Genomic DNA, 13,439 nt, shown 5'->3' with positions numbered 1-13,439 from the left:
GTACATTACAGAGAGGGCCTTTATGAACACGAGACTCTGGTGTAAATTAGATTTAGGACGAAATTCAGAATCGAAATCCTGAAAACGCGGTAAAACGAAACGACACAGGGTTTCTCTTTCTCTCTCTCTCTCTTTAATTTCCATAATAAACTTAACCAGGTTCAATCGGTGAGGCAGCGCTGACGTCAACAACCTATCTTGATCTAGGAGGAGGGGAAAAAAAAGTGTAAGGGTGTGAGAGAGCGGTTGATTGACAGCCTCGCGGACCAATGGGAGCGTGTTGTAGTAGCGGCTCTTTAAAGAGTCTACTAATAGGCATCGCGGAGGGGCGGGGTGAGGTGTTGGGCGTCGAGGAGAAGTTCGGTTGACAAAGCGTAACCAGCTAGAAGGTGACGAGTTTGTTAAAAAAAAAAAAAAAAAAAAAAAAAAGAAAATTGGATTAATTTGATGGTGTGCCTGGACTTTACGTCGCGGGAGCGCTTGTTAGAAGGGAGGGGGACCGCGTTTGGATTTCCGTCACTTTTTTATTTTAAAGTCTCCCTCTCCTGTTTCGTTTGAGGACTCGTAGGTCGTTGGACTCCCGATGCTGGGCGACGGAGAGCCGCAGCATGTTGCTACAGAGTTAAAGAAACCACAAGTTAACACGAGACGGGAAGAGGCTGTGCTGTGTGTGCTGTGTATGCTGCTGTGCTATGTTGTGTGTATGTATGAGTCTGTATGAGTATATGAGTGCGTATGTGTGTGTGTGTGTGTGTGTGTGTGTGTGTGTGTGTGTGTGTGTGTGTGTGTGTGTGCTAGCTGGCTACATATGCTGTGTATGAAATAGTAACCGGAGCCGACAGACACAGAGATCCGCCGGTCCCTGTGTAGCTGATACATTGTTGCAAGTGCGTGATTATTCGAGGAAACCCAGGGTTCACTCTAGTGCGCGTGGAAAGCTGTCATTTTATTTAATAAGCGATTTCCGATGTTATGACACTTATGTGGATCCGTTATGGTTTGTAATTTCCCCGAGAGTGTCAGAGAGACGCGCGTGAAGTTGTTGGGGAAACTTTAATCAGGTGGTGGTGGTGGTGGTGATGATGATGGTGATGATGATGATGATGGTGGCTGACACTGAGTGCTGATGTTTGGACTCCTTTACATTTACAATGCGATGAATGTGACGGTGTTGCTCGTCATAACTCACACACACCCCGGGTGGGTTTCCCTGCTGCACCCTGCGCGTGCTCTCAGCCCGTGGATGAACTCTTATACCTAACTCTTATATCTGTGATGTGATGTTCTGATGCACGGATTTACAACTGATGCGGACGTTGGAATCGGAAATCCGTAGTAGTAGTTTTTGTTTTATTTTATTTTATTTAACACACAATGAAAACTTTTTGGAGCATCCCTAGTTTACAGGAGCTGGTCAGTTGTTGAACACATCCATGGTGTCTAGCTTGTATTGTTGTCACAGACTGTATAAACAAGTATAGCAGTAGTTTCGCGGGTGTTGTTGTTGTTGTTGAGACTTGAATCAGGAAGCCGGCGGAAATGGCCGGAGAGTGCACGTACAGCGCGCGCGACGCCGCTGATGACACTTTGTGTCCTAGGGAGCGACAGGAGCGGTTCTCCTCTTCCTCTTCCTCCTCCTCCTCATCATCATTACCCGCCGCCCCTTCGTCGCCCTTCTTCGAGACCATCGGCGGTTTTCTGTACCGGAAGAAGTTAGAGAAGGGCTTTGTGCAGTACCGCGAAGTGCTGGCTGAAGACAAGCGGCTCCACTCCATCCAGGCTTTCCACGCGAGGACGCCCGGGAGCCTTCACCACACCCTGGAGGACACGTACCGGCTAGTCGCGGAGCACTACTGGTGGGAAGGTATTCCGGATTTAAAATCTTATTCACAGCTTATATATATATATATATATATATATATATGTTTATTATGATGACGACCTTCCTGGAAGGCATAAAAAAAAGATAAGATAAATTAGGGGGCATAGAAAAGAAACACACACACTAGCAGCACCTTTAAGGATCTTCTCAGCAACTTCACTTCACTCAGCCTCGTGCGTCCTGCGTGTCTCTGGGCTGATGTGTTTATCTCATGAAACGCTTCACGTGCCGACGCAGCGTCTACGAGTTCGCCGTGTCAGTGACGTGTGAAAGTCTGATTTCTGTCTGAGTTATCTTGGTTGACAGATGCGCACGCCTTAAAGGCTGGGCTGTGAACTATTTGTTTGTGAAGAACCGAGCTGGTCCACCCTGAAACCCCCCCCCCCCCAAATACTCCACCCACCCCCTAATACCCCAACCTTCAAACCTGCTAACTGTGAATAAGATGGAGTTCTCCACATCCTTGTAGTAACTTTTACATTTTGTTTCAGCTCATTTAAAGATTGGTGCAATTCAAAAGCGACCTCCTCTATGTGCTCTGTCTCTCTCTCTCTCTCTCTCACACACACACACACACTCTCACTCTCATGTGAAGTAATACTGAAAATAACAAACAAACAAAAACAGGAGTATCAGAACATCAGCAGAGCTAAGCCAAGCCATCACCTTCTCCGGCTAAGCAATGTATCCCAGCTTGATGTAGTGTGTTTTTTTTTGTTGTTGTGACTTTTGGATTGGTGCGAGTTAAATTTCCAGGAGAAAGATTTGTGATTACTCAGCGAAGGCTTTATCGTGAATGCAGCCAAGTACAAAAGTTTGCATAGTCCTAGGATAAAGCAAGTTAGACAAACAAATATTATTTCTACTGACACATGTAGTCAGGTTTGATGGATCGTCCGGCATTATCACAAGTAACGGAAATGCTCAAATACCGATGATTTAATATAGTAGTAATACAGTAAATAACTATTATTTTTTACAACTGTGTGAAATGTTTTTGCTAGATAAATTGTAGTAAAGGGAAACGCAGCTTTTTTCCTCTATGTAGAAATCATGGGGGGTGCAAATTTTTGCACATAGCTCTGTTGCCGCATATTACCACCGCGATATGGCTTGCAGTCGATTACGAAAAAGTTTTGACGTGACCAGGTTTGATAATTGTTCCATGTAATTTGAAAAGTATAACTTTATGATGTGATTTATGTGAAGGAGACCAGTCTGGCTACTCCACTGCACTCAGCCGTAGTATACTGTTTAAATGAAGCTGGTCGGCATGGCAACCATTTGACGGGTTTAATTCCTTCACCGAAAAAATAAATAAACAAAAACAAACGAATTGGATATGTGCTGCCATGTTTTGTGATTGTTTGTTTATCCACCACGTGTGTCCTTTTCAGGAATGTACTTTCAGGTCAGAGACTTTGTTCTGGGCTGCGAGGAATGTCATCGAAGGCAGGCTGAAAAAGCAGAGGTAAACGTTTTTTTCTGTTTGTTTGTTTTCGACATGATGTTCTTGATATGTGGGTTTCGATATTCATCGTTTGTGTGCTTTGCCCGTTTCTGTGCCTTTAGTGCTCAAACGTGGGGAATATGATCGAATCTAAGATGGTGAAATCACACAGTCAGGAAGTTCTGAGCAAGCTGAATAGCCAACGAGAGGCTGGGCTGTTCTGCGACATCACGCTAAAAACTGGTAGCGGACACTCATTTGTTGCCCACAAGTCAGTTTTGGCAGCCGTGAGCGAGTATTTCCAGGAACTATTTGCTGAAATGGACGCCGCCACCGAACCTCACACACACGTCGACCTCACGGGTAAGCCGTTTCAAACGATTTCTTTTGAAAGCTAGTCATATGGCGTGTCGCATCTTAACAAGTAGTTCGCTAAGATGTACGATTCTTGCAAACTTCGAATTGAGTGAAGAGAGCCCGATTGTGTGCTCTGCGTGTGAAGAAAGAATGCAGTGTTTGTAGGTTTTTGCTACTTGCTAATCATGTATTGTGTATGCTGTTTAGGTTTCAGTGAGGAGAGCTTGCTTGCTTTGCTTGAGTTTTCCTATACATCCATCCTGACTCTGAACTTGGGCACGCTGACGGAGGTAGCAGCAATGGCTCGCCATCTCCGCATGTGGCATGCTCTGGAGGCCTGTTCTGCTTTACAGAGTGAGCAAGAGGCTGGCCATCGATCCTCCAAACTGCTCAATCCCATAGGAATGACCTCTGTGATGCCTGGGGTTTCCCCTATGAACACCTTGAGAAACCAGAGCTCCCCCTCAGGAAGGACAGCAAGGTTTATAAGAAAAAGGGAGGCGGAACAAGGGGGAGCTCACGTAGTAGACGGGACTGATGAATCTGACCGAGAAGGCAGTGATCAAACTTTACCCGCCCAGTGCCAAAGCCAGGCTCTTTCCAGTCTACAGACAGAGGGTTACGGCTTTCCGTGTAGCCCAACTCGCAGGATGAAACTTATGGACTTCAAATCTCCATCCAGCAAGAGGAAATTGTCCCCTCGTCCATCGTCATCAATCATCCCGACATCTCCCTCTACTTCCACCCGATCCTCCTCTCCATCCCGCCGCCTGCTTCGCTCCACACCAGGAGCCGCACTAGCCCTGCGTAGGCTCCTGCCCAAAATTGACCTCTCGTCCAAGAGAAAAAGGAAGTCCTCCTCTTATCAGCGGACATACAGGGTAAAGAGCGATTTCTCAGTGGAACCGTCTCGATCTCAGCCGTGTCTGGCAATCCCAGTGAAGGTGAAGCAGGAGGCAGTGGAGGAAGAAGTGTGCAGTGCAATCCCTCAAGATGAAGTGCACAGTCCTCGTGCTCAGGAGAAATATCGACTACTTAGCTTCCTCGGCTTGCAGAGGAAATCCCTCACGCCTGGCCCAGAAGAGCTCTCAGGCTGGGGGCAAAAAAAGAGACTTAGGAAGTTGAAAGTGAGTGACTACTCTCTGACAGCCCGACGCAAACCCCGTACACAAAGTCTAGGCGGAATTGCTGTTGGCCTGGGAGGTTTAGTGGGAGTCAGCTCCTCTATGTCCCTCTGTGACATGACCAGAATGGATCTTCTGAAGAAAGTGATCAAAGTAGAACCGCAGGTTACCACGGACAAGAAATTGAAAAGGAAAAACAACACCGTGGGTCAAATGGAGCATTTGAGTGTTAGAACCACACGCAGCCAATCCATGAAGGTAGACTCGAGTGAGACTCGTAATGTTCGTTCGTTAAGAAACCGTTCTAGCAGCCCAAACAAACCGTTACCTCGACCTCCAGGCAGAGGAAGGGGCACAGTGCGAGGAGCCCAGGCCCCTCCAAAGAAAGTTACAACAAGGACAAAACAGGAACCCCAAGAGTATGCCATCTCACCAACTGCCCCCTCCTACGGTGGTAAAGCCAGAGGATCGGCCCCCAAGAGTAATCCGCCAGTAGATCGCTCGCTCAGAATCACTACCACAGAATCAAAGCGTATGTTGCGCTACAACATTGGACGCTCGACCAGAGACAAGCGCAAAGGTACAAGACAAAACAAGTCGGTCCAAGAAAAGACCAAACAGAGAAGCGGAGCGTGTAAAGCAAACGGTGTCCGAGAGAACAAAAAGAACACGGCACCCAGAAACAGAACAGAAGACAAGGAGGCAGATCTTGATGGTGCACGAGGTTGGGATTTTTCCGATACCAACCACCAGCACTACAATAATCCTCTTTATAAGGTTATAAAAGAAGAGCCAGCAGACCCTCTACCCCTGACCCAGCCCTTCATAAATAGTGATGCTTCTGACCTGGGTAAACGTCAGAGCAAACCACCTGTGAAACTCTTAGACCAAGGTTTCCTCTTCGGGCTTTGCCGACCATCAGGTGGAATCAAGAGGGAGGAGGAGAGTGTGGACATCTGCTTGACTCGCTCTGTCTCCCACAGTAGTGCTTCCCCTAGCAACGAATCACCTGGCATTGTCAGAAGAGCTCGGATTAGAGCAAGGATCACGTCAGAGGGATCTGGGCTAAATGGACCTCACTGGGCTGGGCTTGGCAACAGGTCCACTTCCTCTTCTCAAAGGGTGCTTGTCCGAGTGAAGAAGGAAGAGGAACAGATCGATGTATCCCAGCCGTCAAAAGCGAACAGAAGTTTTACACAGCTCAAAGACAGCAAAGGGAGCTGTAAGGTTAAAAGACAGGCACCAAAGACAAAGGTAAAGCCGATTATTATGTACATTTTAAAACCTCTTTATTTATTCAAAGCTTTGTTTAAACTTTTTTTTTTTTTTTAAATCAAGATTTCTATAGAAAGCCTTGCTGAGTGAGAAAATCCCATGAATAATAATAATAATAATAGAAAAAATACCTTACCATATCTTTCTCTTTTCAAAGAATGTAAACAAGTTGTATCCCGTGAGCAGTCGGCGCACTGTTATGCTGGAGTCCATCCGACACGCCCGCTTTAACCAGCAGAAGAGTCCCCGTGGTCAGTCCTCTGGTGGACCCCATGCGTGCCTGCAGTGTAGAGCATCTTACAGAGACTGTGATGGCCTCATCATGCACCGAATCAGGCACATTGAAGGCAAACACTGGCCATGTCCTGTAAGTTCTTTAAGACGATACAGCCGTCATCTCCGTGCTAGCAGTTCTCTGTATAATGCGATGCGATACCGATTTATCAAGATCGAGTTCTCACCTCAGGGGTTTATTATCAAAAGGATGTTGGGATATCGAGACCGTTTTAACGAAAAGAAACAATGGCGATTCAATATCGACACGATACCAAGATATTGCTCTCCCCCTGAGGCTTTCTCTTCCTCTCTGTCCTCATGTCCGTCATTCTTCTCTTGATCATCGTGTTTCTTTCTGTTCTTTTTCCTGCAGTTGTGCAGTAAGACATTCTTCAGGCAGAAAAATGTGAGAAACCACATAAGGACACACAATCCCAAACTCTACAAATGCCGTCAGTGCGTCGCTTCCTCTTAAGGTAACATGCATACGTATAAATGAACCAATATCGAGTATTCATGCTGTAGTATATATTTAATCTGAAGTTAAAATTGATGCTGTTTTAAATTCTATAGGTGGAGAACACTGCGACAAAACAGTGAAGACGAAGGCTGCCTTTTTTTTTTTTTTTTAATTAAATTTTTTTTTTTTTTTGGTGGGAAATATAAATCTGTATATACCTGAATGTTACATGACAATGAAGTTCAGTCTATAGATGTAATTATGGTCATTGGTATTCTGTGATTTATTATTATTTTCCCCCCCCCATACAATAATTATTGTTATTGTTATTTAAATAACCAAACTAAAGATGTTTTGCAGTTTCGATAGGTGGGGAACTTGAACCATTGATGTTTCTCTCAGGGGATGGAGGCTGGTTGTAATGGCGATATTTGTACATGAGGATTGTGTAGAATGCTTTAAGAAGATTACTACTATTGTAATTACTGCGATTATAATATTATTATTGTTATTACAGTTATTTTTTATAAATAGTATCCTCTTGAGTGCACTTAAAAAAAAAAACAAAAAAAACAAAAAAAACAAAAAAAAAAAGGAAGGTAGCTTTGTTTTGAAACCTAAGAATACTTGTCAAGTGGTCAGGTGAGCTTTCTGGGATCTACTTGAATGGTGGCTGAGGTGGAGGTTTTAATCTTGCCTTGGTTTGAGGTAATTAGATGATGATGATGATGATGATGATGCATTAGAAAAATAGACAAGACGGAAGTTACCGGCACTGAATCATTGTCTAAATGAAGAGGAAAGATGAAAATCCCTGTCTTTGCTTATATTCTCCCTCGTGATCTTTGTCGACAGGCAGATTTCATATGTCTGTTTTAAACTAAGGGAATCCCAACAGGTCTAAATGTGACTTTTTACAACGTCAGCTATGCTTTCCTTATATTGCTGTTTTGGAAATTAGTTTTTAACGAGGCAATTGAATACATTCTCAGATTGAGAGTTTTCTTTTCTTCTTCTTCTTCTTTTTTTTTTTTTTTTTTTTTAAAAGATCCAAAGCTTCCACAGGATTTAATGCAGTGAAGTTGTATGAAGTTTTAAATGTAGTGCTTTTAGTCTGAAACCACAGAACTGTAAAAAGACCAATATCAATATAAATAAATTTCAAATTTTACTCTGCAATCGTGTGGCAATATTGTCATACCACAGAATATAGTGATGTCGTCTTTTGGAATTATTAAGATAATGGGGGAAATTATTTTGTATTTCTATTAGTCCGTGGTATATTTGTAACCTTTAAGATTTTTGCATTGATGGGGATCATTTCAGGATGTTACTATAAGCTGTAAGGTCTGAGGACGTGTAATCAGTGCAGCCCACTGTCAGCATTTCTTTAATATTGTGTTTGGTTTTTTTTTGTTTGTTTTGTTTTTTAAATAAATATGCATGACTCTTATTATGGCAAGCATGAAATACATGAAAATCCACTGTAGTTCTTTTGTGTATTATCGTGCATTTGATGATGATAATGATAATAATAATAATAATAATAATAATAATAATAATAATCTGATGTGGGCTGCAAAACTAGATTTTATCATTTTATCTTCTGCAATAAAAAGGCTACAGAAATACAACTTGTTCTGTATAAACCCAAATTTAAATGCTATTTAAAGAGACATGCTTAGTATATTCCAGGTTTCTAGGTGCATTTAACCAATAAGCAGTTTTATGCTGCTTTTATTACTTTGAACTTCATGTTTGTTAAATGGACATTGACTATATATATATTTGCACTATAGCAGGTTAAGTGTAACTGATTAATTTGAAGGTCTAGTTTTCTTTTTCTTTTTCTTTTTGCAGCGGGCTGGGTAATCAGAATCAGAGGCCGCTCCTGGCTGTTGTCATCTTTCAGATATTTTCTTCTTTCATGTTTATAAATATAAATGTGAAAATGAAAGACCTCAAGATTATGGGGGGGGGATCACTATATATCACTAATATCAAAATGATCAAGCTTTCATTTCCCTTTTTAAGTGTAACGTAAATCTTTTAATAACATGTAGATCCACCCTTTGCTTTTTTTTTTTTTTTTTTTTGAAACTATATGTCCAACCTGCTTCATGTCATCTGAAGGAAAAAGGAAAAAAAAATCCCATACATTTAAAAAATGTAGATAAGATGATGATGATGATGATGATTAATAATAATAATAATAATAATAATAATAATAATAATAATAATAATAAATTTATATAGTGCCTTTCCAGAGCTCTAGGATGCTCTAGGTCCAAAAGCTGCATGGATTTTAGCATTTCTTCTGGATCATTTCTACAGTACAGTAAACTCTAAACTTCCTGCAGGTTATGTTAGTTGTAGGGCCTAAATCATCATTCTACTGGAGGAATGGCCAGTAAATTTCTGCAGGATCCAAGACTTTTCTTAATGGACGAAAATGACAGTTGGAAACTGTATTCACGCATATCCGTCATTTCAATGTCATTAAAAAGAAATACTAATCCCAGCTCAGTTTGAAATCCAAACAATTCATTGCCTTAAATCACCATATTGCCAAATACACAAATTATATAACATATAATTTTATTAGTCGTCATTATAGACAATCCCTCATATGACATTTGATAACAGATTAAGCCTTATCAGATTAAGGAAAATTTGAGTTGAGTAGTTATATAGGGTGCTCATGAAGCGATAGCTACACAAGACAAAACAACAACATAACCACAATATTGGAAATGTTGTTCTCCTTCTTTTGGCTTGTTCCATTCGGGGTGCCACAGTGGATCGTTGGTCCGCATATTTGATTTGGCACAGGTTTGACGCCGGATGCCCTTCCTGACCTAACCCTCCCATTTGATCTGGGCTTGGGACTGGCGCTGGGTGCAACCCAATACTGGGTTGGTTCCCTGCCCGGAAATTGAACCTGGACCGCAGTGGTGAGAGTGTGGGATCCTTAGACCCTGGACCACCAGGGACCCAACCACAATACTGGAAATAATTACCTTTTAAAAAGGGAAATTACTGTACACAACGCACCAAATACACAGTGCTTTCTTAACTCCGTATCATTAAAACGACTGTTGTTGAACTCCCCACTTTTTCATGTGTCTATATTACAATCTAATCGACAAAGCTACACAAGAACCGTAACTGGGACAGACAACCCATCAAGAACAGATATTAATATCGCATATTATACAACCCCTGGCAAAAATGATGGAATCAGCACACTTAGAGGATGTTTTTTTACTTCGTAGCAAATAAACAAGTCACTGATATGACACAAAACAATTTTTATTTAATAGCTGGACATTCTGGCTCCGTGAAACATACCTCAAACAAAGTCGTTTTAATTAATGGCATGTTTTTATTACATAATGTTTTAGAGGAAAATAGATTATGGAATCACCTTGTCATTTGCATTTCTGAAACAAATACCAACACGTCTAAAAATGCAAATGAGTCTGCAGTTAAAAGAGCGTGCTTACACACCTTAACCTTGGACATTTTGATAGGAAACATGGCCTCAACAAGAGAGATGTCTATTGAAACATGATTATAAGGTCTGGACGGTCTTCTGATTTTTTTTCCTTGTACATATACACCTTTTGCAGTGAATTTCCCTTTATAACACGTTTTAAAACTGATTAAACCAGGGGTTCCCAAACTCTTCCAGTGCAAGGCCCCCCAAATGGCATTAACATTTGACCGAGGCCCCCTTTTGCAAGATGTCTTTAAAACATTAAAAATACAGACTTCTGAATATATCCCCCTTTTTTTTTATTATTAATAATTACATCTTACATCTTTACATTACATTACATTTGGAATTGATTGTGTGTGTGTGTGTGTGTGTGTGTGTGTGTGTGTGTGTGTGTGTGTGTGTGGTTGTCTGAGAGTGAGAAAGAGAAAACATACTAGTGGGAGGGATGGGCACACCAAATTGTTGAGGCCCCTCGGGCGCCCCCTGGTGGCCCCCAAGGAGGCCGCGGCCCCCACTTTGAAAACCACTGGATTAAACAACTAGGGAAGAGGTTACGAACTAATCTGTACACAATGAGTAATCCTAAACAGAAAAGTGCTGTGTCGCAGTCGAAAAAGACTAGCTTCTTTCATTTCCACAGGAAAATAGATTGCGTTATCTTGCCTTACTCACTGGGTGCATATCGATAGTTTTGACGTAGACTTTACAACTATATACAACAAGCATAACTATGTTGATGAAGAGAACACACTGTTTAAGATTTATATCAACTACTCCCTATATGATTAATAATCTACAACCAAGAGATATATTATGGGATTCACAAAAATTATTTCATAGAACATATCGGGATGTAACCATGTGATTAAGCGTAAGAAAATCCTCTCCTATCTCAAGCAAAACAAATCAGACAGAGCTATGCTGCAAGAACCTCACTGAGAAATTCAAAAGGGGTGGGGATTGATCTGGTATACTCAAGTACATTCAATACTAGGAGTAGGGGTGTTGCTATTTTGATTAGGAAGGGTTTAGACTTCAATGTTCACAAAGCATATAATGTCCAGGAAGGCAGATGGATTGCCTTGGATTCTAAGTTAGAAGGACAGAAAATTCTGATTATGAATATCTATGCCCGCAATGTGATATCTCCTGATTTCTTTAACGAAATTTTGCAATATTATTAGAAATATCGGTAATCACAATACAATACTTGGTGGTTAGAAATGGACAGATTGATAAGTCAAGCCACAAACAGACCACACCTGTAATGTACACAGCCATTGATATGGCCTAATAGATATATGGCGTACACAAGATTTCACATTCTTCTCCCATCCTCATGGGTCATACTCGAGGATTGATTCCATCCTAATTTCAAAACAACTGGTGAGTCAGGTTCAGTCTGCTTCGATCGGGAATATGGTTCTCTCATATCATGGTCCAGTGGATGTGGTCCTTAGCACTTAGCACGAATTATAAAAAAAGACACATGATGGCGCTTTAACAATTCACTATTGCAGAATGAGACCTCATGATCCTTTAGACAAGCGGCAATAGATGAATACTGGCTGTACAATGATGGCTCTGTCTCTGACCCTGGTGTAACATGGGATGCGTTTAAGGCTTTCCTGAGGGGACGGCTTATCCAACACTGCTCGCTACGTAAACGCCCAGAACGAGAAAAACTAGTTCAATTAGAAGAAAAGATTAGGACCGTGAAAAAAACAACAACAGATTAACCACCCAGACCCTGTAAATTTGATTAAATTGAACAGTTTGAAATTGGAATTAAACGACATAATACTGAAAAAAATAAACTGACTACAGAGGTGAGGGAAATGAATGATTATTATTATTTTTTTTTTTTACCAAGATTTATATACATCGCAAGGGGAAGTAACTGTAGAACTGTATGATCGATTCTTCTCTTCCTTTCAGATTCCATGTATATCCACAAGATAGAGACTCATTAGAAAATGACATCACATTAGAAGAGGTTAAGGGGGCCATGGAGGACCTCAAACCAGGTCGTGCCCCCGGGGAGGAGGTGTTAGCTCCTAAATTGCTTTATGTCTATCAGAATGCGTTGGGAAAGGATAAACTTCCAGAGAGTATGAGAACCAACATAATCAATCACGCTCATTCAAGAAACGGAAAGACCCTCAACAATGTGCAAGCTACAGACCCATTTCACTTGGTAATGTTGATAGGAAAATATTAGCCAAAATACTCGCAAAAAGATTCGATAATTTATTACCTACTATTATACATCCGGACCAAGTTGGGTTCATTAGGGCTAGGGCTTCAGCAGATAATATGAGAAGATTATTACACCTTATGTGGAGCTCTAGAAATAACACTGACCCTGTCATGACTTTCTCCTTACATACCGAGAAGGCCTTTGACAGAATCGAAAGGGGCTTCTTATTTCAAACATTTAAAAGATTTGTTTTTGGACCGTTATTTACTAAATGGGTAAACTTACTGTACACCGGACCAATGGCGTCGGTACTATGTAATGGTGTAGTGTCATCGCGATTTGAGCTACACAGGGGTGTCCCCTCTTCCCTCTGTTTTTTGAGTTGGACTTAGAGCAATTAGCTATAGCAATACGTAATAATCCAAATATAAAGGTATTATAGCGGGCCAGCAGGCGCATAAAGTACTTCTATATGCTGATGATATTTTACCTGTCTCCAGTAGCCAACAAATGACAGTGCCGACAATGTGTTCCTTAATTGAAGGTTTCTCCCAGATCTCGGGCTATAAAATCAATTAGACTAAGTCAGAAGTAATGCCCTTATCTAAGAACTGCCATGAGGTAACAGTGGGACATTTAAATGGGTCTCGTCAGGCATGGTTTATTTGGGAATTAAACTTGTACCGGGATTGGAGAAAATAATACAGACTAACTTTCAACCAGTTTACCAGGATATCCAAAATTGGTTACAGAATTGGAGTAAACTTACGTCGTCTATTCTGCGTCAGATCAATCGAGGTAAAATGATAAATACTTCATTTTGGGTACAATTATGATACATGCATCCCCTTGTGTTACCATTGTCACGTCTGAAGGAATACAGTAAACGTGTAGAATCCTTCATATGGCGGGG

General features: G+C 41.4%; 1 protein-coding gene across 1 annotated transcript; it reads left to right on the top strand.

Annotated features, from left to right (window-relative positions):
- Nucleotides 1-341: 341 nt before the first annotated feature.
- On the top strand, nucleotides 342-8,902 carry si:dkey-229b18.3 (uncharacterized). Its single transcript, XM_053627649.1, has 7 exons — nucleotides 342-1,864; nucleotides 3,280-3,353; nucleotides 3,455-3,695; nucleotides 3,897-6,067; nucleotides 6,246-6,455; nucleotides 6,738-6,840; nucleotides 6,938-8,902. Exons 1-6 carry the CDS (start codon nucleotides 1,540-1,542, stop codon nucleotides 6,837-6,839), a joined length of 3,123 nt encoding a protein of 1,040 aa, XP_053483624.1. The 5' UTR covers nucleotides 342-1,539; the 3' UTR covers nucleotide 6,840; nucleotides 6,938-8,902.
- The last annotated feature ends 4,537 nt before the right edge of the window (nucleotides 8,903-13,439 follow it).

The sequence above is a fragment of the Ictalurus furcatus genome, chromosome 6 (assembly GCF_023375685.1).
Source record: "Ictalurus furcatus strain D&B chromosome 6, Billie_1.0, whole genome shotgun sequence".
Taxonomy (NCBI): Eukaryota; Metazoa; Chordata; class Actinopteri; order Siluriformes; family Ictaluridae; genus Ictalurus; species Ictalurus furcatus.
Note: the sequence above shows the minus strand (reverse complement) of the source record. Positions and strands in the feature narration are given on the sequence as shown.